The 27327-nt window shown below is 36.2% G+C and overlaps 1 protein-coding gene across 2 annotated transcripts; it reads left to right on the forward strand.

The window, feature by feature from the left end:
- Positions 1 to 26142, forward strand: LOC128991892 (protein phosphatase 1 regulatory subunit 37). 2 transcript variants are annotated; one of them, XM_054415158.1, is made up of 11 exons: positions 1 to 362; positions 2929 to 3026; positions 3692 to 3838; positions 5349 to 5468; positions 5915 to 6065; positions 12882 to 13011; positions 13957 to 14158; positions 14384 to 14515; positions 15012 to 15137; positions 20644 to 22420; positions 23244 to 26142. In XM_054415158.1, the coding sequence occupies exons 1-11, from the start codon at positions 173 to 175 to the stop codon at positions 23312 to 23314; spliced, it is 3144 nt and encodes a 1047-aa protein (XP_054271133.1). In that variant the 5' UTR covers positions 1 to 172; the 3' UTR covers positions 23315 to 26142. The 2 variants fall into 2 exon arrangements, with proteins under 2 accessions (XP_054271133.1, XP_054271135.1); XM_054415160.1 differs by having other exon boundaries at positions 20644 to 22399; positions 23244 to 26141.
- Positions 26143 to 27327: the final 1185 nt, after the last annotated feature.

A 27327-nucleotide genomic window follows, 5' to 3' on the forward strand; every position in this document is an offset into this window, starting at 1 on the left:
GTGAACTATCATGGCTGCTTACTTCTAGTGTTAGTAAATTTGAGTGAAAGTTGTACCTGAAATTGTGTGTACTTTTAGGGATATATTACGACGGGTTTATTTACAATGAGAGAAGTTGTATTAAGATAATCAGTGTTCATAAAATTCATTTAAGTGTGTTCATGTAGCTAAGATGAGTGTTAAAACAGATCAACTTCCCGAACAAGCTTTGACGACCTTGACTGCTGGCTCCGTGCCGTCTTGTCTGCGAAATCGGAATGATCCCCCAAGAAAACATCCCTTTGACAGGAGAGTATCATTTCCAGAAGATGACCAACAGATAGTCACTGGATTTTTAGAGCCGGCAAATCCTTGGGAATTCGGTAAATGTGGGCTCTCCATTTAGCATTGATTACTTAAGACTAGGCCTAGCTTAAATAACTTGTTAAGTCTCGTAGTTATAATCACATGACTATGTTTGATTGCCCCAGTATTTAATTAAATACTGTTCTTAACTTTTTAAAGCTGTATTATCTTTCGTTATTTTTTGTTTAATAACCTATTTTATTTAATTAGTTAACAATGCACATTGTTTTTCAGGTCTCATTAAAGTTGGTTTTAAGATTAACTTACAAGTTATCAGGTTGTAAGACCCTAAATTACTCGTTATCTGTAACAATTTACACGACCTTTGATGGTTTGCAACAATGTAAAAGCTCAATACTTAGACATAAAGCCTTATTTTGTCAGGTGAAGGTGAAGCTTAACAAACCTTCTAACCTATAGCCTATTGTACTGCTTCATGAATGGGTTTTTGCATTAAATAGCCTTTTCAATTTAATTGAATTGAAAGGAATTCTGTCAACAAAGTGGCGTTGTTGCTTTTCTGTAACTAAAACAAGGCTTCTGGAAGATTAAAATAAGTTAGCCTAAACAATCTATTTACTTAAGTTAGGCCTACTTCTAAACTAGGTAGGGTACTCGTAACTTATTCCTCAACTTTTCCTCCGCACTTGTAGTTTTTGTTAATATAAATAATGCATATTGGGTGTTGGGAGTCGTGTTCGGCTCCATACTTCACGCACCTCATCCTGGGAATGCCCCTAAGCTATTTTTACCCCCTAATTCGTCCTTATTTTGTTGTCAGTTGCAATTCAGTATCGTGGTGTCATTTTTGCAGAGGTTTTCTCCGTGTGCGCCCTATTGCATAGCGTAGGCTAGAGTTTATTTTCTCATGCTCTCTTGTCAAACTGTGTGTATATTTTATATATACGAAAATATAATCATGTTTAAATGTAGGCTAACTTATTGTTTCATTTATAATTAGGGATCAAATATATTTTGTTTGCATGTAGACTATATGTACCCTATAATTGCATTATTGCGGAACAAAACTCTGCATGCGCCCTCTATCGTAACACCCACAGTGTCTTTATACTAGAAAATTGCTCAATATGTTTATTTGAAATATTACGTTAAATATTACGTCATATCAAGTTAAAAGATTGGTGTTATTGACAAAGAAATTAGGTTTCTGATTAGGTTTTATTCAACATTTACATACAATATTTCGTTATAACAACAAGTTAAATGGGTAAAATTTATGCTATTTAGTGTTGCGGGATAAAACTCTGCATGCGCCCGCTCCTGTTTTACTGGTGAAGTGCCTCCTCGAGGGTTAAATCTAGACTGTAACGGTAGGTATTTCTTCCCTGAAATACTCGCTTACAAAACCTAACTTTATTAAAACCCAAAACAATAGCCTACAAAGAACACCAAGCTATTTAAACTATAATCAAAAAGGTAGAGCAGAGTGGAACTGTATAAATCATTTAGTTAGAAACTGAAACCCCAATTTGGTGGGTCAGTACTGACCCACGGCGATCGAATCGCTCATGCTGCCGGGTCAGTACTAACCCACACTGCAGTGAATCAATATGTTGCTCAGTGCTAGCCTAGTGTCAGTTGAAGGTGGACCTAAACCACGTTAGCGTGTAGTGTGTGACTTGCTTTGTTCACCGTTGAGTTGGTTCCCGCCTCTCGCTCCCGCCGTGGCGGCTGGGTCAGTACTGACCCACATTACTGTGAACGCCCCTCGCTTTGCTACTTTTTTGTGCTTTGTGACGTCATATTCAATTTCAATTATTTTTTAAACTATTTTATTTCAATAATATTAACATTTCAAATCTTTTATACTCCAGTTCCTAATGGGTCAGCACTGACCCATGTACCTATATGACGTCACATTATGAAGTCATAATCAATTCCAATCAATTGATATACTATTTTATGTTGGTTATTTTATCATAATGACTACATTTATCTTTAGAACATATATTTTTAGTGACATATATAATGTATTCAGTGACATTTCCATTTTTTTCTGACTCTGGCTCCTGATGGGTCAGTACTGACCCATTATTATGACGTCACTTTTTGACGTCATATTCACTTCCGATCGTATTATATAATATTGTATTTCAATAAGGACACAAAAAGGAATGTTATACAACAATAAAGTTTTTTAGCAATACGATTCGATTTTATAATTTCCTTTAGCAGTGAACGTGTTAAAGAAACAACCTTCAGTAGGTCAGCACAAAAAGCTATTGTTTAACAACACTTCCAGCCTACTCACACAACATTTCCAAACACTTCCTCTTTACAATATATGATTCCTTCCATTACAATACACTGTATCATCCTTAGTAGTAGCATAGACAAAAAGAATTAAATTTAGACTGTCAGCCGTGCTGTGGTTACCATGGTTACCATAGGTTCCGGCGCACACCGCTGTAGTTTACGTAGCGCGTACGCCGTAAATACATGGCGCTCCAAGCGGTGTGCGCCAGAAGCTATGGTAACCGCAGCACAGCTGACGGTCTATATTTAATTCTTTTTGTCTATGGTAGTAGTAACCAACCTAATGTGTTTCAATGTTTGTTGCAGCCGATAGTGTTACGAAAGATGACTTGGTGGCAAAATATGTTTCTTCTTGTGAGAAACATGGAGCAAGACCCATAAGTAGGGTGATTACTCAACTCCAGGTAATATTTTAACCAAGTTTCAGTCGTAAAAAAGATACGTGTAAGTTAATGAATTCTATTTAAGGTACCGTACCGGTAAATCAAAGAAAAGATGAAAAATTGAGTCACATACAATAAGAGCATAGGTCACACTTTCAAACTAGATTTAACACAGATGGTGGCTGGTGTTTAACATAGTCTAGTCTAAACTCTTCATGAGCATAATAAATCTATCATCATTGATTACTGATGTATTTCTCCTGCCCTATAAGTGCAAACATAGATTTGGGGCGTCGCTCAATTTTAATTTTGTATTTATAACGCCTGTAATTTATTCCAAGTTATATTTACCCTAAATACTGAATGCAATTTATTAGGCATAACAAATAAAATGACCTGTCTATGCATGTAGCCTACACATGTAAAAGTTACTTAAATAAATGTCTTAAGTTATGTCTTCTGCCCCTATGTCAGTTGTAGGAAATCGTCTCTTTCTCAGTTTGTCAACGCTTGAGCCATAGAAGGGAAAAAGTACTGTACCTAGCCTTAGTACCATATAGGATTACCTACATTAAAATAAGTAGGGATACCTAATGCAAAAACATTTGTTATCCAGCCTAAGTTATGTTGTCTGTTTAATTTCTTATAAGCTATATATATTTACATATCATTTTCGTGCTTTGCAGAATTTAGACTACGATTTGGACAGAAATGAAATGCTGGATCTTAAAGACGAGATGCTGGGACCAGCAGCTTGTGAGTCCCTAGAAGAAATTTTGAAGAGAATACAGTTCATAACAATAAATCTAGAAGGCACAAATCTTGATGATGAGGTAAATGTAGGCCTACATCCCCCACTGATATTTTAGAGATATCTGCATAGAGTAGATATAGACCTTTGAACTCTATTGAACTCTATGAGCAGAGATGTTTTGCTAACTGTATATTTTGCCCCCGTATATCCATTATTTATCCTATGCTGTTGTCATTTGGGGTTCCGAAAACGTCCACACCAAACAAATCTTTAGGATGCAGAAGAAAGCCATCAGAGGTCATCTGAAGTCAAAACAATCATGCAAGTGCTTTTTTTTCTGAAACGGGTCTTCTCACTTTTCCGTGTATTTACATTTTTCATACACTGCTTTTTCTTAAGAAAAACTCTGAACTTTATCAGCATCTTATACCAAATTCAATATACTTTGAATATCCCCAGACACAAAACTTATTTTTTTTTAATAAAATGTTTTACAATTCTGTCATTTTTTTTAATGCCCTCCCAAATGATCCCAGGAGTGAAATAGACTTCTGTAAATTTAAGATAGCTTAAAGAACTTTTAATTTGTAATTGTTTTTATAGTATTAAGGATTTTATTTGTTAATGAAAACAATGCAATAATGTTTATTTTGTTTTGTTTACCTATTGATTGGGACGCTTGCCAATGCCTGTATTTGAGTTTAACGGCAATAAACATCATTTCATTTCAATTTAAGTTAAGTTATGCTCTTCATTTTTATTTCTCAGTTCATAATTTAACTTAGTAGCCTAAGACCAACACGTAATGTTTTATTAGAAATAAAAATATCTAAGTTACTGTATGCTTTTCTTTTTGATCTATCTTCATAATTTAGTAACTTATACCAACACAATGTTTTATTTCAAATTCACCTTCTCTTTAACAAAATTCTCTATCCTAAGCAGGCTCTGTCTCTATGTAGCCACGTCAACTCCTTTAGTTGCAACCTGGCTTGCAGCGGTTTGTTTGACACAGCACCTTGGACTGTATTAGCAGACCTATTGACTTTGTACTCATTTCCAGTGACCTTATTGCAAAAATAATGTTAGGCTATACATTTTAGTTTTAAGTGAGGAAGTTGAATTTAAACCTGATTGTCTAGAATTGTGTATTCGTCAGTTATTACTGAGTAGACTTTTTTACTGCTTTGCACACTTGTAAGATTCACTGAATTCACCTCATGATATAATTTAAGTTATACACCCCATTCTCTTTGGTCTGAATTATATTTCATTAGTTGTTAACCTTCAGAAATTTGTAAATGAATTAAGCCCACACACTTATTCAATCAACATAGAATTTTCCAAGTGGATTTACTTATACCAACACCCAGTGTATTTTTGAGGTTATCCATAGAATGATATGATTTTACCTAATTAGCTGATACCTGTGATGCTAACTTAAAACCATGAAAGCACTAAACTTACCCGTCCAACAGTTTTACCTAGTCGATGTGTCTTCAATTACTCAATGACACCCTTGAGTGAAATGTTCAATGTTGTGGATCGTAGTGAAACATTCAAAAACTAAATGATAATGTATGTTACAGTCGTCTGTTGCATTATTTGACATGATGGAGTATTATGAGTCAGCTGTGAGGTTGAACATCACGGGGAATCACTGCATCGCTGCGAGAGGATGGCAGGCTTGCTCTCGGATGATCAAACGGGTGAGTTTTGTATTGAGTAAAAATCAACTAGGCCTACTTTTCCTTCAGTTACAAAAAAAAATGAATATTTGTTCACCAGCTACAATAGCAGATTCCTACACACTCTCATTTAGCTGCCCTTGTTTTCATTTTTATCACATTCTTTTGCTTTGATCTATGATGGCTCTTTTCAACCGATAGTAAAACGCAGGTCAGTCTGAGGCGATTGCACTTAGTCTTACCATTTGAGATTTTGATGATCACCTAGTAGTCACTGTAAGTATCAAAACTGTTGTGATGCAAACGCTCATTGAATGCTCGTCGGAGTAACCCAAATCTAGAGTCACTGGTGAGAAATCCTGAGAGAGTTTTCTATCCTCATGTTAGTTATTTAACTTTTAGTAGCCTATCTGATACATCGGTCGATCGAATCTCAAAATTTCTAATTCACTGCTTCTGTATCACAGACCAAGTGCTTGGAGGAGCTAGACGCTAGGAACACAACTCTCAATGAACAGTTTATGCCGATCCTTAGCCGAGCGCTGCGGCTGTCCACGCAGCTCCACGTACTCAAGCTGGAGAACTGCAACCTCAGCGGCCGTCCGATAATCATCCTCGGTAAGTTGCGACGTTCATTACTATTGAGTCAAAGGCAGGGGTTTTAAACCTTGATGGGTGTAAATTTGAACAGTAGGCATGTTTGGTTAAGGTCGACCAGGTCACCCGTGTGCCACACATGTCTGCAAACGAATCAATATTCATGCACAGCTATACACAATTAGCACATCTCCACACAAGTGGGTAAAGCTCACTTCATGAGCAGAAGGTCTCCAGAAAAAAGTTCTTAGGCTAATCCACTTATTGAAATTGAACCTATCTGTATTGTATCAAGTTTTTCTTTATGAACCAGCGTATCTTAGTGGCTACCATTATTTGTTCAAAACTCAACTTTAAAATACTTACCTGTCATAGTATATCAGTGTAGTAGTGAATTTAAACATTTTACAAGTTTTTCCAAATGTAGGTTAGGCCTGGTCTATTTTTTTTTTTCAATAGACCAAAGCAGTTAGGTCAAGTTTAGGATAAAGGTAAATTACTTGGATGACCTGTTTTATTATTGAGATTTTTGGAAAAACAGGACATCATCTAACTAATCATAGTCACTAGAATGTCACTAGTAGGCCTACTAGCAATTGTGACCATCTCTTCCTAAGATTGTAGATCACTTATTGGCCAGACCTCCTAATCGGTTGAGTTGAAGCATTGACTTAAATGTCATCTCTCCTATATAGTGCATAGGAGGAGCTATAGCTAATTTTTACTTAAAAGAACATAGTTAATGAAATCAGTCACCCACAGAATACGCTGAGGTACATTCTAAAAAGTATATTTTATCCCTTAAAGTAAACTTTTAGTTCTGATATATTTTATGAGACCTAAATAATGCTATACCTTACAATAAGTCACCCTATTTGTTTGACTTGGTTAAAAGATATCTTATTTTAAATAAATCAATAATTTACGTCAGCTCACTCTGAAGGCTGCTCAGTTTGACTAAATTACGTAAATCTGGCGATAACTACAATATGGGGATAGAATCTATAGTTCTTTCAATAGTCATAAGTTGTAGATATCTCATGAGTAACTGTAGATACAATAACATAGACATTCCATTCTCATTGATGCCAGATTTGTAATATACAAACAAACTGAGTTCAATTAAACAACCAACTTGTAAAAAATATTAAAGACAGACAAGACTTTGACAAAAAAGATGTGTAGCCTATATTTATTGGACATATTTACAAAGTCATAATGATAATAAAACATATGTTGGTTCAATTAAAATAAAGAATGAAGGCAGGCATAAATTATATAACATATTAAAGAACACAAGTCAATGTGTAATATGAAACATATTACATCTTTTCTCCTCCAACGGTAAGGACTGCAACTTTAGTCAGAGGCCGACGATAAGTTCCTTTTGATGTTGTGATGTCTACTATTCGTACTTGGCCATCGTGACCTGGGTAGACAGCCGAGATTCGGCCAAGGGGCCATGTATTTCTTGGGCAGTTTTCGGGTACCTCTGGCACACGTAGATATGAAACTGCTGCATAGCCTCTTCACTAGCATTGACAAACATATGGAGTTCAACTTTTTCAATTGTTTTGACGTCAAAATAGCATCGAGGTATGGTGAAGCTCTGCAGACAATCACTGCTTGAAGCCAGTCTTGCCATATTTTACTAAGTTCTCTTGAAAGAACCTCGTCCAACGTTATGTTTGTTCGCCAAAAGTCTTGAACAAGCATTCTCCCTTTTATAATAGTAGGTACAACTAATCCAAATTGATCAAAAATGGACATAGCTCCTCTTAAAACTTCACGTTTGGTCGGATACCTTGTTTCACCTAACTGTACCTTTTCGGCGTTCCGGTGAAATGAAAATTGGTCAGTTTCAGCATCCCACCACATTCCGAGGATACGTTCTGTAGCTAGACGACTTTTAGGTTGCAGCTGTTTTGTAGAGTTTGCCTTCAAATCTTCCGGCATTTCAAGTAAAATTTCTTTTGAATTTGACAACCAGTTACAGATTTTAAAACCTCCGGACTTGTGAATTTCTGTTATCTGTTGTATTCTAATTCTAGCTTCTTCTTCTGTATAAGTAGAGTCTAGTAGATCGTCCATGTATTCACTGCAGAGGATCGCTTTACTTGCCTCTGGGTAAATTTGTAGAAACCTCTTGGCGTTGCTGTTTACTACATACAAGGCAGTACTCGGGGAACACGTTGATCCAAATATCATTGCTTCCATGATATAGGTATCTGGTTTGTTGTTCGGATCTTCTCTCCATAGAAACCTTTGCGAATCGACATCTTCTTTTCTGATACGTACTTGATGAAACATTTCTTGTATGTCACCTGCGATCGCAAATTTTCTTAATCTGAATTTGAGAAGTACTGCTGGCAGAGGGTTCAAAAGGTCAGGACCACTAAGCAAACCATCATTGAATGATGCACCATTCACTTTAGCAGCTGCGTCAAATACTAACCTCAGTTTTTCAGGTTTGTTTGGATTTATTACCCCAAAATGAGGCAGATAATAAGTCCGGTCATTTATAACATTAGCTTCGTCATCACATAGTTTTCTGATGTAACCTTTTTCTTCATAGTCAGTGATCTTGGCTTTGTATTTGTTATGAAAGTTTTCGTCTCTTGCCATCTTCCTTTCAATACCCTTAAGCCTTTTCAGCGCATTTTCATAGCTCGGTGGATATTTAAAGTCTTCTGACTTCCATAGTAGGCCGGATTCATTCCTATCCCCTACTTTTTTGGTCGTATCTTCTAAAATCTTGAGGGCTTTTTCGTCTTCAACTGATTTCACATTGTCATCTTCTACTAGGGACACGCCATAATTCTTGATTTCGAAAGAATCTTTGATAATATCATGAAGTTTTTCACTTTCTAAAGACGTTAAAGTGAATTGACTATCTACTCGTCCAATGTGTTCATGACATTTACCGTGCAATGTCCAGCCTAAACGGCTCCAAGACAAGACTGGAGAGTTGGGAGGACCTTCAACTATTTTCCTTGCTAGAATAAGGTCACAGTTGTCTTGACCTATAAGTATTGTAGGTTTCAAATTTGCTGACGGTAAAGGTTGACCAATTGACCGTAAGTGAGACCACTTCTTTTTCAGTTTGACAGTATCCGCCATTTGGTAAGTCCAATGGTGACTGGGTTCGTACATTGTTTAATGTAAATACTTCGTCCTCATATAACCCTTTAATTTTAACTTTCACAGTCATGGATGTTGGGTCGAAATGTTGGGTTGCATTGGACCAGCATGTCGTGAGTGGTTCAATACTACCGTTGACGCCTAATTTATCGGCTGTAGCTGAATCCAACAAAGATACTGTTGACCCGTCATCTAAGAGTGCGTAAGTGTTGATCTGACAACTTGGGCCATATAATGTCACTGGACATACTCTTAATAGAACACGGTTATTAACAACATGACTGCTAATAATTTCTTTATTTTGCGGTTCGCTGTCCTGTTTGGGAAACCTCTCAATTTTGTCAGTATGGAGAAGACGATGGTGAAACAACCTGCACCCATTTATCCCACAAACCTTTTTTACTTTACATTTTTGGAGCTGGTGACGTCGAAAGCAGAAGAAACATAGTTTCTTTTCGACAATCATTTTCCATCTCTGCGATACATCTGCCTTCCTGAAAACTCCACATCGTTCACTTTCATGGCTGTCGAGACAAAACATACAGTTAAACTGTTTGTCTTCGGTAGAACTTGTATAAACCGGCTTTATGTCAGTTTTCTTCTGCCAGAGTTTCTCTTCTGTAGGACGAAAGTAAATACTCAGGATTGAGCATTGTTTTTCCAACCAATTGGAAAACTCCTTCAAGTCGGGACTGCTTAGAGCATTATTACTTACATGCTCAGCCCACCTGTATTTTAAACTATAGGGAAGTTTGTTGAGACATTCATTTAGTAAGTAAGGGCTTAATACATAATTTTCTAGATGTAATAACTCTGCTGTAGCAGTAAAATTCAAAATATTTGTCGAAAACTCAACAAGACTTGTAGTGTCATCTTCCTTGACAGAAGGTAGCCTACGAGTCTTTTTTAACATTGACTCCAAAATGAGTTCTGGTCTACCAAAACGCATCTGTAAGGTCTTGATAATCGACTTAAGATTTTGACTTGAGACAAAAAGAGGCTTAACCATTCTAAATGCTTCTCCCTCTAGACAATTCCGTACTCTTATAAGGTTGTCATCCTCACTAAAAAGATGGGCAGTTTTTTCATACGCCGAAAAAAATATCGGCCATTCATCAGGCTTGCCACTGAAGTTTGGAAGTTTTTGACGAAATGAAACAGGCTGTATAGCTTTTTGGAAGGTATCCGCAAGCTTTTGCACGGCTGAGGTCATGATGGCTGATGAGGACTTAAGAACTGTCGGTTCTTTTTCATTCAACCACTTTTCAACCTTGCTTTGCGGTTCTTCCTCATCATCAAGATTTATGCTAAGTCCTACCTTGGTTTCAGATCGATTACTAGGGTGGCTTGACTGTTGACTGCCACACACTGAAGCAGACTCAAGCTCAGCTCTCGCTGTCAGCAGTTGCTTCTGTCGCTCTAGTTCTCTAGCTTCCATTTGTCGTTGTCGCTCCATTTCTTCAACTTGTCGTTGTCGCTCCATTTCTCTTTCTTCATGGGCTCTTTCCAATTTCTGTATTTCTTCCAGCTTCTTCAACTCCACTTCCATTAATCGTCGTCTATTAGAAGAAGTACTAGATTTGGCAGATACTGATGGTTGGTCTTTACTTGGCTTTGGATTAACAGTTTTGTCGTTGTTATTCCCAATTGCTGGAGTATATCTGTCTGGAGGGTGTCTTTCCCTCTCTGATCTCCTTATTGACATGATAAAGTCGGGTTTCGGCACCAAATGTAAAAAATATTAAAGACAGACAAGACTTTGACAAAAAAGATGTGTATATTTATTGGACATATTTACAAAGTCATAATGATAATAAAACATATGTTGGTTCAATTAAAATAAAGAATGAAGGCAGGCATAAATTATATAACATATTAAAGAACACAAGTCAATGTGTAATATGAAACATATTACACAACTTGTGGTTGCTGCTGTGAAATTTTGTTTCCTTCTTTATGTATAAACCTTTTAGTTAGTGATGTGTTGTTATCAAATTAATCGATTCTTGATTCGTGATACCTGAAAATTAGGTTCTCAAAACTGATACCATTAACAAATTTTCCTCAATAATCTGGTATCTTAAACTATATGTATATAATACGCTAGGCCAATTTTTGTGAACAGAACTCCTCCCTCATTTTTGGACCTATTTCGATGATAAAAGTGTCAAAAGAATGGCCCTGATCTGTAGTTTTGCAAAGTGTTTTTATTTTTTTGAAATCTTTATTAGTTCGGGCTGGGTCTTCCATCAAAGTTGGGTTTTCTCCCATAAGATTAACATGAGGGAATCTAAATATTTAATTGGAAACTTTGTCTCCACAAATTTAAGAGAACGACTGGGCGTAGAAACTTGGTAGGGGTGTCCACAGAAAGGTCTTGGTCTGTAGATGAGTTATCAAAAGAAAAACAAAGTAAATTCCTTTAAGGCTCTGCCTCAGAAGCCTTTAAAAGATCCTTCCACAGATTTGTTTACATTTTAGCCATGTGGATAATACTATTTAATGAAACAGCTGTTAATTTTGTAATTGTATTTTAAACAACACACATTTATTGAAAGTTACTGAATTGTCCAAAGGAAGTATTTGCAATGTTATTTTCTTGAACTCTTAGAGAGCCTTTGAATGTTATTAGACTAACGAAAATGGGTTGTGCATGTTTTCAAGCGCTACTCAGCAACAAAAACAATTTAATTTATCTCTAAAAAATATATTCTTAAAGTGCACTGAGCAGCAGCCTAAAAAATACTATGTAACTTCCTCATATAGTTACAAAATGCTCAAACTCGCATTGTGACATTTATGATTCGGCTTATATTTCTCCAACAGTTATTCATCTGCAGAAGAAGTTCAGTGCTCTCTTATCGTGTCTAATAATATCCAAACACCAAAGCCTTGCCTAAAATGGTACCTATCCTGATAAATTATTTGCAGTGGCCTATATTACGGACTGTGGCCCACTGGGTTGGTAACATCATTGAAAGTAACACGATATTTTGGCTGTAAGAGTAAATACTATTTAAGCAGCTCCTGTCATGACAGTTCTAAAGGTCATATTCCTTTTATATACGTTGATTAACAATGCATGTAAACGTCAATATTTACGTAACGGCCAATTTACAGTATGTTTTTCTCTTTGGTAATGCCATATTGCTATTTTATTTGCATTATTTGTTGCCAATGAAGCCACCATATAAACGAGGAGGCCCCTAACGGCCGATTTCAATTGGTTTCACCTAGTAGGTTTTATTACATCAACCCCTGTCTCTACGTCCATACATAGTAATTTAGGTGCAATGGGGTTTTATTGAAGTGAAGAAACAACTAAAGTAGCAGTGACAAATTTTTCCTGGCCAATTTAAATTTAAACATTTTATGGTTGTGTTGCTAGCACAGTGGTTAGCGTCTCAGACTTTGGTGTGGGAGGGATGGGTTCAATTCCCAGCACTTCCTCAAAACTGTAATGGATTTGGAGCGCTTTAGCTTAAAAGCGATTTTTTTCACGTTGACTTTATAATCACTGGCTCAGGAAAAAAACCCCTTCTAAACAGTTCTCTAAGTTTAAAACTTGAATACCCTACATCAGGTCTATTAAAATGGGATATCTAGGCCTACTTGCAAAACTTTTTTGTTGAACTTTATCACAGCGTGGTTACATATTATCACCGGCAGACGCAATTGAACTGTTGTTTTTCACAGCTGCTGCACTCAAGCTTAACACGGGTCTCAAGGAGTTGTACTTGGGAGAGAACTACTTGGTACAGAACGATGCGGCACAACTCAGCGCTTTACTGAAGGTCAACACGGTGCTACAGCTGCTAGATATAAGGTACAACTTTTGTATATTATTTCTTCTAAATTGACATTGACATTGCAAGCTAGAAGGTGTGCACTCAGTAGCTTACCAGATTGGGTTCAGACATAGGTCAACATTGGATCCAGAAGAGGTAAGTTGGCTAGGGCAAGGTGCTCAAAGGACACCAGATAAGGTTGGTTGAGTACTGGCGATTCTGTAGTTAGGTCAGATACAGATAAGATCAGGTTAGATTTCTTGTGTGGATTCGAATGAGGACATGATTGAGTTAGTTAGTGTTTGGAGAATCGGTAATCCAGTTTAGCAAAGAAACAAAATTAGGCTATTTGGAACACAGTAGGACTGCAACTATCCAAATCAATTAAAATTGTACCACATTAGTTCATCGAAATTCGGATAGTTGGATTTTTACTGTAATGCGGGGTATTTTATAGTAAATAGGACCAGTTAAACTGACCTTTTACTACCATGGTCGCAGAACGTTTCTGCAAAGATTTCACTGTCAAAAAATTGACATGATTACAGAGGACGATGATGATTTTCCATCACTGAGAGGGTCAAAGATTATGTCTACACGACCGTGGGGGATATTCAAGATCTTGCCTTGCTCGCAAAAACCATTACAATGTTTCCTGTGTCCATATAGAGAAATAGACTTTATAAATGATGTTAAATTAAACCTAAGTTAAAACCTTTAGTTCTAAGACATTTCCTTGACTGTGCCATGCATGTAAACCAGTGTAACGGCAATAAAGCATTCTTATTCTTATTCTTCTTTGACCTCTGGAGACGAAGATTATGTCCACATGACTGCAGAAGAATATAAGGGGATTTTTACATTCATCTTACACAGGAAGGGTCGGACAACTTGTAAAGTAAAATAATGAAAACTGTAAAGAGAAATGTTTGCAATTTTTCAATTGCACATAGACAACAACATATAACCCTACCTTGTTTCAGCAACAACAACGTACAAGATGAAGGGTTGAACCACATAGTGGAGGGGTTGTTGGAGCAGAGCTCTGCCGGAGGCGGTCTGCAGGTACTGGTGATGTGGAACAACCACCTGAGTCGTAAATGTGGTCCACACTTGACCCGGATGTTTGCTGGAGTCCCGTCCCTCGAGACTGTCAACATCGGACAGAATGTGCTGAGCAATGAGGTTTGTTAGAATAAATCTTCGAAAAGCACTGCTTGTCAACATAGTTTAAGTAAAGTATATAACAAAACTTAACTTTGTTCTTGTACTTTGAGCTTGAGAAGTATAATTTATGTCTTAGTACTGTTAATTAGTCTTAATAATATTGATTTAAAATTTTAAAAATTCTTAAAGTTGTTAAAAGTTTTTTTTTAGTTTTGGATATCTCATAAGCCTGAATGTTGACAGGTGTTACAAACCACCAAGCAAGCTCTCCAGCAGAACAGGTCGCTGCTGAGGCTAGGTATGCAGTCCACTCACCTCAGCTGCGAGGGAGCCGTGGCCCTGGCGGAGATTATTGCTGATAATACCACCATACAGGTATGTCAAGTGTTTAGTGTGATGCTCTGTATTGTATTTGCCTTATAAAAAAGTAGACAATCCTTTAAATTTATTGTTCATTCAACAACATATATAGTGCTGAAAACTACATTGCCTACTGTACTGAAAACTTAGCAAAAAAAATATATACGTAAAGATGTAACGTTTGTGGGAGAAGTTCACTGCTGTTGCTGAGACCGCAATATATTCACTCGGGGTGCTACATTTGCAGGAGTCAATCAAACTAAAAAATATAATATGTAAAAATGCAATAATCGATTCTAGTTAAATGTATTTGTGTACCATTTGTTTGTGTTTCGGTGTTAATTCAACAAACATAAAACAATGTCCTGCTGTGAACAAAACTGGGTACAGCATGACTTACCATACACCACAAGACACTAAGTAGGTATTCAGTAAAAAATCTGTGTCCAGAGGATTCACATAAGAAATGGTCGTAAAAACGGATACCTATATTACTCTTTGCTGTCCACAGAGGATTGACCTGAGGGACAACAACCTACAGGTGGCTGGACTGATGGCTCTGGTGTTGTCAATGAGGGTCAACCGCAGTGTGTCACAGCTGGATCTGGACGACACTCCTCGTCGCAAACACTCCATGGTCAGTGATATAGCTTTATGGTAGTGTCAAGCTATGCAGAAAAGTACGAATATTAGTATCTCGTATCAGTCGATCATAAGTCACTCACAGTGTGTAGGTAAAATTTCTAATTTTTCTCTGTTTTTAATGCAATGATAGTTAATATGAATTTAGATATTATAGTTCACAATAAGTAACTTTCAGTTTGGCTTTGTTTATTTAACAGAGATTAGTTGAAAATTGGAAAAAAATCGGCAAACTAGTGTCATCGGTTTAATTTAACATTTTTGTCCTGAAACTGGCAAGGAATGTTCTACTGGAGGAAACTGTTCTATCATTGGTCAATGATTAAACTCAAACAATCCACTATTTTTTCTTTTTGATTCGTAAACAATCAAATTTTTGGTATATATTATATTTCATTTTTTATAATGTAATAGCATAAATAATTTGGCTTTTCTCTGATACGCTGCTTTGTAATTTCTTTTACCAAGGTTGTTAAATGTATTTTAACTTAAACCATTGTAAAAATACTAAAAATCAGGACATTTATTTTTTTGTAGCTATAGGTTGTTTGGCAAAAAAATCTGTTAGCAACAAAGGGTACTATTAAAATAAATAACGTAAATTAAATTTAAAATTGACAAAATTAAATTACATCCATACAATGTCCGACAGAAAATTGTTTGAGGAATTTGAACAAAGTTATGCTAGGCTTCTTTGAATAGAATATTACAGAAAACAGGTATTCTTACACATGATTTAGGTGTGGTGTTAAGAGTATGTCTGGCAATATATTGAAAGTCATAGGATACTTGTTAAATTGTTATTTTTAGTTATGTTGTAAAAGTAAGTGCCTGTATTATGTCTATATTATGTATTATGTCTCCTTATGTCATTTTATTTTCCTGCAACACAGAATAATCCGATACTAAAGCTTTTATGTTTGTAGTACAGGGTGTGGCAAAAAACCGATACATTTTCTGCAAAGCACTGTTCAGCGACAGGTCGTCTGAGAGTGGTGGGAGTAGGCTCGTTGGAAAGCCTACACATTGCCATTTTTTGTAGTCATAGAGCAGTGGTTGCCTGAGCTACATGTAGTTGTTTTTAAAAAGTATTGAATTCATTCATTGCAACTCAGAGGCATCGGCAGTTTCATGCATTCTTTCAATTAAGGCAACATGGAGAAGTTCCATTGCGTATCACAATAATGTGGTGGGTTACTAACTTTAGAACAACGGCTTCTGCGTTGAAAAGGAAGCTGAAAGGCCGTCCAAAGTCAGTTCGGACGCCAGACAACTATCATTCTATAGAGTTTGTGCTGCTGTGGAAAAGAGTCCTCGCAGGCCGGCCCGAAAACAAGTGGCTTGCCGAACATGTCTGACTGCTCAGTTACACAAATTTTGAAGTTAATTTTTATCCATACAGATAATCACGACGGAACCTCTCCATGTCGACCTAATAAATAAAAGCACGGAACTGCCACTGAGCTGCAATGACTGATTAACTACTTTTCAAAAACGACTAGATAACAACCGCACGTAGCTCATACAACCATTGCTCTATGATTACAAGAAATGGCATCGCATAGGTAATCCAACGAGCTTACTCCCACCACCCTCAGATGGCCTGTCGCTGAACAGTGCGCTGAAGAAAATAGATCGGTTTTTTTGCCGCACCCTGTAGTTCTCAAAAGGGAGGTTTTGTTTTCTGTTCTTTTAATACTTGGAAACACCGTTTAACTGAACAATATTTAAAATCTGCACTATTTATTTAATTTCATGAAAATTAATATAGCTTAGCTATAATACTCAAACATACAATTTTTATACAGATTTACAATTTTCAACACACTAATAAAAACATTACTTGAGATAAATTATTTTTTATTCAAATTTATTTTTGTTACTTTTTTTCATTTTCTACGTTATTTTTTGTTAAACGGGGTTGTTATTTGCCATCTTAATGTTTGTGTTCAGCAGTTGTTCAGTATCTGCTGTGTAGTTCAGCAAATGTTGTGCAACATTCCACTAATGTTTTTGTTATTGACATTTTCCCCCTTTAACTTGGGTGGAATTGCATTAAAACATTCTTAGGTAACATGTTAAAGGAGGGATGATCAGATTAAGAGTGGTTTCTCTTTCTTCTATCTTGTCACAGTTCCTTTCTCTTCATCCTTCCCACTTCTTTTTCGAGTTTCTTCTCGACACACACCTTCCTTTAGCTCTTTCTCTTGATCTCCTGCTCCTCCCCTCTATCGCCAACCTTTGATAGGAATTCTCTCTGCTCAAATTTTTTTACAACTCCAAACCACTTTAATTTTGTTTTATTTTTCTACTCTCCCTCTAAAGTTCTACCGACTCCCACTCTTGACATTTTCATTCCCAACTCTATCAAATCTTGTTTTATTTGGATAACCCTTTAAAATCACATCCCTCCAGTTTGTGTTCGATCGCATTCTGTATTCCAGTTCATTCTGCGTGTGAGAGAAAATTTGAACTAAAAAAAATGTAACCAGAATTACATCGTTTTATTGAGCCCACAGTCAAGTAATTGTCTGGCTGTATAAAATACAAATTAATTTGGTAGTGTAACTTAACTGTATTTAACATGTATTTTAGTTATTCATCTGGTACATTTTTACTTATTGGTTATACAGAGTGCCTGTTCACACCATGTACTGCAAAGCTAGGTTAGGTAATTTTATCACCATATCCCTTATGCTCTCGAATAATGTCAATCTTCTAACTGCTTTTATCAGACAATGTTGTTGAAACTTGAATCGTGCTGAGATTTAGCGATTTATCAAATTGGTTGGGGTAAAGCACAGAAAAGTAAGGAACAGAGGAGACTGTGGTACACTTAAGTGGTGTCTAGCACTAGTGCTGGTTTCTAGAGCAGTCTAACACCACTCCCATCGTTCTCATGTACTACAATGCTCACGTCGAAGGAAGACCCTGTCCCTGTGCGATAGGTATTTCCGCACATTGCTCGCTGTTCAGTCTCTTCCTTGCTTGTTACAAGTATATTACCAGCACAACATAGCAGAGCTAAAAGTGATGATGGTGTCTCGGACTTGGGTGTGGGTTTGATTCCTGCCACATCCAGGGAGAAGTTTCAAGCGTTTCATTCTCATTTGTGATTCTTTGGCTTAGAGTGAAATGTTTAAAGCACTCCGTATAACCAATAAGTTTTGTCAGAACTGTCACATTGATGGTAAGTTTGTCCGTTGGTGGTAGATGTGGATGATGGCCGGCGATTGCAGAGACTTCAGTTCTGTTCCAGATCTTGTGGATTCAAAGGCAAACCTCTCTGTAGCTGGGGATAACATAGTCTTGGCTTGGCTTTTGGTCGACCACAAACAAACTTGGCTGGTAGATTCAAATTAAATAACTAATCACATCTTGGGAAAATTTACGGTAGTTTCATAAGCATAGGAAACACTTTCACTACTCATGGAATCCATGAAACCTACCATCTTGAGCTTTGGTAGAAAACTATATGTACATTGACAGGAGCAAAAAAAAAAAAAAAAAAATTAAAAAATAAATTAAATTGATAACTTAGTTGAAGTAATTCTGAATCCATAGGTTTTTAGGTACACCAAAAAAGGCTACAACATGAGATATATTACATCCTAGTATAAGACTTCTTCAGATAGTTTATTGAGCATAATTTTTTACGATCATAATTTTAGCTAATGTTGAGCCTTATTGTATTCTTTTTCAATCTATTTGTTTGTATCAATGTTCTATAAGAAGAAAGAATATCAATGTTAGGCTATATGACTTTTTTGTGTACCTACAATTCACGGAATCATAAATTTTCTTAGGTAAGCTTCCTAAACTCTCTCCAAAATAACTCATTGAACAGCCAAAAAGCGAGATGCCTAAAGCTGCCATGATTTGAGTTGTCCCTGTGAAACAATTTTGAAAATTGGTTCAATTGAAGTTAGATCAATATGGGTTACTTCAACTGCTGTACAACCAAGTAGTAATTAAATGATGGTATGTTATAGTGCTGCAACCTTTTTATTTTCATTTTAACGTTTTATTGAGAATAAAATTGTATACTTAATATCTAAGGATTATTTGAAATTATAATAGATTTGTTTGTGGTCAGGCAAACTATATCTCACAGTCTCTAACTTAGGTTCTGTCCAGGAAGCATCTGCATGAATATTGAATATATGTTTCCAGTTTGAGCTTGTAGTCTATAATTCATTTAACAAAAAAACACCTTAATTCTTTCTTTATTCACTGATACAGTGATGGAAATTAAATTAACTAACCAAACTAGAAATGCTCTTGCCTTCTTCACACTTAAAACAAATGTACCAGTGCGGTTTTTAACCTTAAGGCAAATATCGTATACTGTCTTGTTTAGCTTCGCTTCAGCTTTGTCTATTTTGTCAATTGTAAAACATCTGATGTTCATAATACAAAATTATTCAATTAGCAGTGTAATAAATAAATATACCTTATAATGGATTGTACCCATTAATATAATGAAAATCTTGTTGTAGACTCAATAAAAACTCATTTATGATTTTTTTTTGTCTTATCTCAAATTCATATATCACATCAAATGTTTTTGATTCATAGTACAAAGCAAACACAAATCACCAAGCATTAAATTTGATCACTTTTTTAAAAGCTTGGATCTTGGCAATATATTTGAAGTAATCTAGTACTGTCGTTTGACTAATTGCAAGGTATTAATTAGGGGTGTGTGAATAGTGATTTGAATTTAATTGAATTGAATAGAATACTCCTTAATATTATTTTAGAATATTGAATATTACCGAGGGAATATTAATGTTATTTTTATACACTCCAAAGATTTCAATCACAGCTTTGGAACTTGCTCTACTAAGGTTGATTCTGAATATAACCAATCTATTTTTACCTTTACCTATTTGTTTTTGGTACGGTTACAACCAGGGTAGGTATATATTATTTCTATGTTTATTTAATTATTCGAATGTTCGAATATACTAATCAATATCGAGCCGGGCTCGAAAACTCAAGTATTTGTTTAACTATTTAAACTTTCAAGTATTTACAGTACACACCCCTAGTATTGGTTAATACTTTTCTAATGACTTGTCACTTAGTTAGGGATTATAGTTAGTCTTTATTATAGTTTTGTCTTTATGGAGAAAAAAAAACTATTGGTAATCGGCCAGTACTATTTTCATTATCAAACTGTTTTTAAATTTAAATATTTTCAATAAAATTCAGAGCTATGTTAGAGCAAATTCTGTTAGTTATGTGATTTTTTTATTAAATGAAAACAACTTGATGTCATGTAAATTGCTTTGTCAACTAATAATCTTGTAATACTGTTGCTTAAAGTCATGTGTCTTCCTTTGGTAACTGTGGCCAAACTCAATGTACAGTAATAACACATGTTGTAAATAACTAACTAAAGCTGTAAATAAGCTGAACAAATTGTAAACGTTTTTCTAAAAATATTTAGATTAAAATGTTAAACAGGAGACTCACTGGTTGTTGGGTTGTTGCAGGGGCCGGCACTAGACGAATACATGAAGCTGGTCTCAGAGATCAGAGGGCATTGTGAGACCAACTCTAAGAGAATGCCCCGGGAGGAGGATATCCCAGAGGTGAAGGAAGAGAGCCTCACAGTCAACATAGAGAAGAGACCTCGGGCAGGCAGCTTTGTCACTAGGAAGATCTCCCTGACCTGTGAGACACTAGCCAGGACACAGGCCATCCCTCCGCCTGACTCTGCCTCACAGCTGTTGGAGCCCAAGCGAGGGGGTAGGCTGAGGAGCCCCGCCCCCTCCCCCATCCCCAGCCCCGTCGCCAGTCCCTCCCCTACTCGCAGCAGGTTCCAAGTCTCGCGAGTGGCCGAGTCCGACTCACCCGTCACTCCCCCCTCGTCTTCCCCCAATGTGTTCTTTGGCTCGGGCTCGAGATTCAAAGTGACAGTGGTCGACTCGGGAGCCCCAGCCACTCCTACTGTGCTAACATCTAACAACATCACCGTCGGCTTTGAGACGCCCGCGGTGCTATCGCCCAGTGTTTCTGTGAGCCCGGCGCCCTCTCCTACACCCATTCCGGCTCCGTTGCTGTCCTCAATTCCATCCCTATTTTCCACTCCTATGCCGTCTCCACTACCCTCTCCCGGTGCTTCACCTAATCCCTCTCCTACTTACATTTCTCCGCTATCGACTATTAACGTAGGAGACACACACTTGTCCCCTAACCCGTCCAGTGGATGCGGAGAGAACAAGACCTCTACCCCGTCCGTCCAAATCAGCCATCAAGTTTCTGTAATAGTCAGCGATTCGACTTTGGACGAGTCCGAGAAAGATAATTTTAATGATGTTTTTATCGACTCTAAAGAAGATAGCACAAGTAACAATATGAGAAGGGATTTAATATCAGATAGTACATATACCGGATTGACATCTAGCGATACTCTCCTAGACTCAAATAAAGTTGATGCGAGCAAACCATTCAATTACACCGATAGAAGTAGCGTCTCGCCTCCCAAAGTTTGTAAGATGAGATCAGAGTCTGAGGACAGTGAAAAAGATTCGTACATCAATAGGAAGCTGCCTAAGGCGGCTGATAGTTTAGACCTTTCGGCGATAAGAGTAATGAAACAAGCGTCGGTTAACGTACCTGAAAAACCTTCCACGACATCGCAGAGAGTTAGGAAAATATCATCGTGGGTGCAACCGAGTGCCATGTTTTCTGCCATCACCCAAGACGACACGGGGAAAGCCGGTTCTAGTTTAGAAAGACTTTTAGGACTCTTCACGAATCCGTTTTCTCGATCGAAAACGGAAGACGAACCCGCACAACTAGAACGCGTACCGGAGTTGGCCGAGGATGTACCTCAGAAATACGATACAGCAGAAGTAAACTCCGACCCGAGGCCCAGTGTACAAATAGAACGTAGCGTTTCACCCGATACATCACTTAGTGAAAACGTAACAAACAACGCTGAAATTGAAGAAAAACAGGATAGTATTAAGGACTATGTGTGCAAAAGCGTCAGATGCGACAAGTCTGAGGATAAAAGTGATAACGTCGGCTGTCCGACCAGTAACGGCTGTGAGCCAAAATGTGATAAAGATGTAAATATTTACAATTACAACAATAACGAAGAAGATGCTAGTGAGGGAGTGAAGTGTGAGACGTGGCCACAAGGGACGAGTATGGCGCAGCTCAGTTTGATACACCAGGGACAGAGTCAGAGCAGTCCCTGCCTCACTGCGCTAGTCTTCCTCAAGGGGAACAACCTGTCAGGTAAACCACACTCACTCAGGGGTAAGCTTTGCATGACAATAGCAAGTATTCATGTTTGATTTGTTATTTTTCTATTTTAAGTTAACAATTAAAAGTGATTATCAATGGGACAGAACTAGCTGCTAACGATTTAGTAGGCTTGTCCTGTCTTTCAAGGTCTATTCGATGAATATACTCCAACTTATCTGCGAGTAGGGAAATACTTGCTGCCAGGACTTATCGATATAACCTACCCAAATTAATTCATATGTCTGTATTGATAGAGTACAGTAGCCTATTACAATTTATAGTTTGGGTTAGGAATGTAAAAACAGTGATTTTCTACAAATAAGCAAGGCCTACCATTATGTGACTTATTAAAATTCCTTTGGTATTTTTAGTTTGCTAACTCAAATCCTTCTAGGGTTTTATGATTTACTTAGTTTTGAAAGTACTCACGAATTTTGCTCGGGTTTACTTTAGCAGTAGCTTTTGAAAGTTTTCTTAAGAACTCTTTCCTTAACTAAAGTTTATGTATGAATGTGTCAAATATCTTAATGATACTGTTGGGCGTATTAAAATTACCTAATTTATAAACAATAATAATAATCTATAAGAGACTACATTTATTCGAGACATGTTTGCCTTCTTGGTAAAAAAATATCGTTTTGGCACTGTTTTGTCTACTACTACAGTACCCAAAATTTATCGGGAGGGGGAATAAAACTAGAAACATTATCCAAATTTACACAATTTCCAGCTTATTTTTAGCCAGTTAAAGCATTGATTTCAACACTGGCCATCTTGCATAGTTTTTAAAGTATATGTTGTATTAATAAACTATCATAAAATCCTTTTTTAACAGGACTACAAAGGATTTCCCCCTCATCTGAGGATAAGGTGGACGCAGCAAACAACATCTCCTTAGCGTTGTAAATCCTTTAAGAATGCTTAAGTTCCAAGAACGTATACGAAAAGAAAGGAATTTGTTTCTTTTTATCTACTTAGTGTATTCGATGACTAAGTCTAACTTAAAATCCATATTTTCTAAGCCAAGCTTAAGTCAGTGCAATTTCCAAAAGTGTTATTGAGATATTATTTAAAAAAAACATAAATTGTGATCGATGTGTTTCATGCATTTGTAAATTTTGCGCCCACTGCGAGCCTTTAAGTTTGACTAGAATCGTCGATTTCAGTAGCTTTTTCTAGTTGTTTTCATAAAATCCTTAATTTGTGTCTTCTATTATTAAATTATTAAAGTTTATACTGTTGCTTGTGAATGTAATTCGGAAGCAAGGCTGGATTGTTAGACTACAGTTTGTCAATCAATAAGGTAACCGTACTTATTTTACAACCATTTTGTGTATCAATTATTATTTACATTTAGAAGTACTTACAACATTTGTTATTATTGTAATGCATTTCTTTTTCTAGAGGAGGTTATATTACGATTATTCTGATTTATTTCGCTCGTTATTCCAGTATCGGGGATTATGTGGGTTTGTGTATCTGAACTATTGTTCTATTGTGATTTTAAACTATTTTGAATGCAAAGTTACCATTTGACAATTTTGCTGATGTGCTAAACTATCAGAAACCCAGACTTGAGTCTGTTATGTATAATATTTGTTGATGTTTAACTACTTCGTTATTGTTGATTAATTACGTGATGTTGACAGATCCCTTTTGTTGTTCAAGTTACACATTTTGGAAGTGTTGATTTATAACAAAATGTAGGATTTTAAATTTTTAAATGTATTTTAAGTTTTTTTGATATTTTGTATTTTTTAATGATCAGGAGCAAATTATAGGTGTATTAAAATATATAAAAAACATTGAATGTTTATGGAAACTTGTAAATATATGTAAAGTTTCTCGACCTTTTAGAACTGAATACAGTTTGTAGACTAATTTTGCCAGGTGTATTTTATCCGTCTTAAGCCATAACTAATTTCTTTATTTCACTTTAAGCAAGTGTTCTTTATATGGAGTATTAAAGCTAAAACTTGCAGACATTAACAAGTTAGAAAACAATTATTGAGTTCAAAACTGAAACCAAGTACAATGTTAAATCAATGAGTTACAAATATCAGTACAAGATCTCGATAACTAATTAAGTACATACTCGATTGGTTAAGTTAATATGTACTGTATAAGTTAAGTGGAAATTCATTGAACAACCCCACCAACAGATAAAAAAATACTAAGATACTAAGTAGAAAATGTATTGTGTAATTTTTCTACCACCTAGTTGGAATTACGGAAGACTTGATAATCTAATACTTTCAGCAGGATAGAGTAATGGAATCCATTATACTGTATTTTGTTCTTAAAGTAATATAGGGCATAATAAGCGGGTTTTAAGGATTTTTTTTAGGTTAGCCGATTACCCTGACCGGGAAAGAACTTACCCTCTTGGTACAAGAAACACAAACACTTAAACTTTTCTACTGTACAGTACACACAGTTGACAGCATTTCAAACTGAAGATAGTTTTAGAACTTAACCTTCTGCATTTGTAAATACTGTCAGTGATGGTGAAGTATTGCAATTATCTATATATTGAATTCCGTAGGCGAATCGGTCCCCACAAAATATCTCGAGCTAGGAAAAAGGTAGCATGGTTGTTATGTTTTTTTTTTTTTTTACTAACTTCAGATGCCCGTCACTAAGGATATGCTGATGTGCGTAGGGTAGGATTTTCCAAAAGGCCCGGATGGCCTGGTTCATGGGCGCAAGCTCCCAGGGTTTGCACGTAAAAAAATAATTATGAAGAAAAATCTGGAAGTAAAAATATATGAGCATAACTTAACATATTTTTGGAATTAATTAAAAATCAGGTTAATGAAGCATTTGAGTTAAACTATTTTTCAATATTATACGTCAACTTTGTTAAAACATTGATCTCAATCACAGAACTGGCTTGACTATGACTGTAGGGATGTCGTAGAGCAGTTTTGCCACTGCCACCATACTGGCTCGGAGTGATTAGGGGCATATGTGAGTGCCAATGTTATCGTCCAAATCTTGCCAACATATTTTAATATATTTGCGCAAATGACTAAATTGAACAAAACATAAGTTATTTATATTCGTTCTAATCTTTTGATTGGCCTATGACTTTTGATCAAGTTAGAATATATAATATGTTTAGTTTAATGTTTAAAACAATTTGAGTTTGTCTTTAGCAAAAAAAACTATAAACCTGATTTTGCAATGGGTTAAGGAAAAATTCAATACTCTGCGCATCGCCATTTCAATTTTACCATTTTCTCAGGCTTGAATGGTTTTGTACGGTTGGACAAAATATATTGCTTTATTTTGCTTTGCGAATTTAATCTAGATGCAGTATCACGTACTGTTTGGAGTTCATGTTTTTGGGCCTGAAATTTGAAGCCATTGGGGGAGTAGCAATGGCCGTGCTTTGTTGCAAGAATGTTCTGCGGGTTTTTTTTATCGTTTTGTTTCAGTCCCACAAACTTGAGCTTACCCATATCAAATTCAAGCGTTTCAAGGCGGAATTTCGTTATGCCCAGAACCAAGTAAATTAAAAAATAAAATACCCCCGCCGCAGCAAACCTGCAGACTTAGCGAATTTCCATTTGCCTGATTGGATTTAAACTAAAATGTCTCCTTAAAAATATCATATTTATTCCCTATTTAAACAGAATTAGTTTAATTAGTGCTTAGGTTTGCTGCAACAGGGAGGGTAAAAAGTTTTTTTTTATGTAAAATGTTAACAGATACTGTGGTTTAGTTAGAAATTAATGTATTTTGCAAATTTGATCAAAATATGTTAATAAACAAGCAAACTACAACAGTTGACTTATTCTCCATAAGAATAACATGGGAATTTTAAAATTACAATTTTTTTGAATTTTCTCCGTAGTAATTAGGCGCATAATAACGCTTCAATATACTAAATTATTTGTTTTTTTAAGCTCTACAAAATGATTTTAAAATAAATTGTGAAATTTTGTGTTTTTAGGGTCAAAAATGGGAAAAACCTATTTTTACCCCATAAACCCCCGTTCCCATAGTCCGATCACGCTGGTTCGCGAACTCATTCAAGTTTATCCTGCCTTACACCTCCAAACCAAATTTTATCAAAATCGGACAAAAATGACTCAAGTTATCGTGCGGATGGACACATATATATATCTCTATATATAGATATATAAAAATTTGAACAAATGGTGTTTTTGGCCTCAGGGGACATCAAAATGAAAAAGTAAATCGGTCCCGGGCCTAGGTCTTACCATGAGACCTACGGTAATAGCTACTTCCCTATAGGGAAATTCGCTAAAACTTGTAATGATAAAATTGCATCGTGGAGTGGTGCCTGATATAATTTTGGTATGAAGGTTTTTAGGATATATATGTATACTTAAAAAAGGCTAGAGGGAGCCCAAATGCTAAATCCGGCTGTCTGTGCGGTGATCAAAAGCCAGTGGTAAAATATAACTCATATGAGGAATCCATTAAAGACCGCTGAGAGAAGATAGTGTATAGTATGTGTCTTGTCTGACTTTTCATCCCTAGAAGTTGACACTAAGCTAACGTGATTGGATTTTTTTCCCATGTAGAGGTAAAGGCCTATTACCATAGGTCTCATACTAAGACCTAGACAGGGGACCGATTTACTTTTTTGTTTTGATGTTCCCAGAGGCCAAAAACACCATTCGCTCAAATCCATAATGTGTGTCTGTTAATAACTGGAGCAAAAATCCTCCAATTTCTATGAAATTCGGTACAAACATGTACACCTATGTTTATTCTTTCCTGTTTAGGCAAGCCTGCTAGATCCTTAAAAATCCACATATTTCAATTTTGTTCGTATTCTAACACATCTTATATTGTTGAATGTTGTAAATTAAAAGTCCTAATAGTCTTCAAATCAGGAGGTTTCTGGTAACCCTAGTTTGCATCAGAAAATAATAGGTTAATGA

Source organism: Macrosteles quadrilineatus, unplaced genomic scaffold, assembly GCF_028750875.1.
Source record: "Macrosteles quadrilineatus isolate MER2022 unplaced genomic scaffold, UCM_ALF_1.0 Scaffold_4__1_contigs__length_99947679, whole genome shotgun sequence".
NCBI lineage: Eukaryota > Metazoa > Arthropoda > Insecta > Hemiptera > Cicadellidae > Macrosteles > Macrosteles quadrilineatus.

Bases quoted from the DNA above. Each gene is read 5' to 3' on its own strand.
- LOC128991892 (XM_054415158.1), top strand. From the start codon at position 173: ATGAGTGTTAAAACAGATCAACTTCCCGAACAAGCTTTGACGACCTTG. The intron at 3,839-5,348 runs GTAAATGTAGGC...TGTATGTTACAG, and splicing joins GCACAAATCTTGATGATGAG to TCGTCTGTTGCATTATTTGA. The intron at 22,421-23,243 runs GTAAGCTTTGCA...CTTTTTTAACAG, and splicing joins TAAACCACACTCACTCAGGG to GACTACAAAGGATTTCCCCC.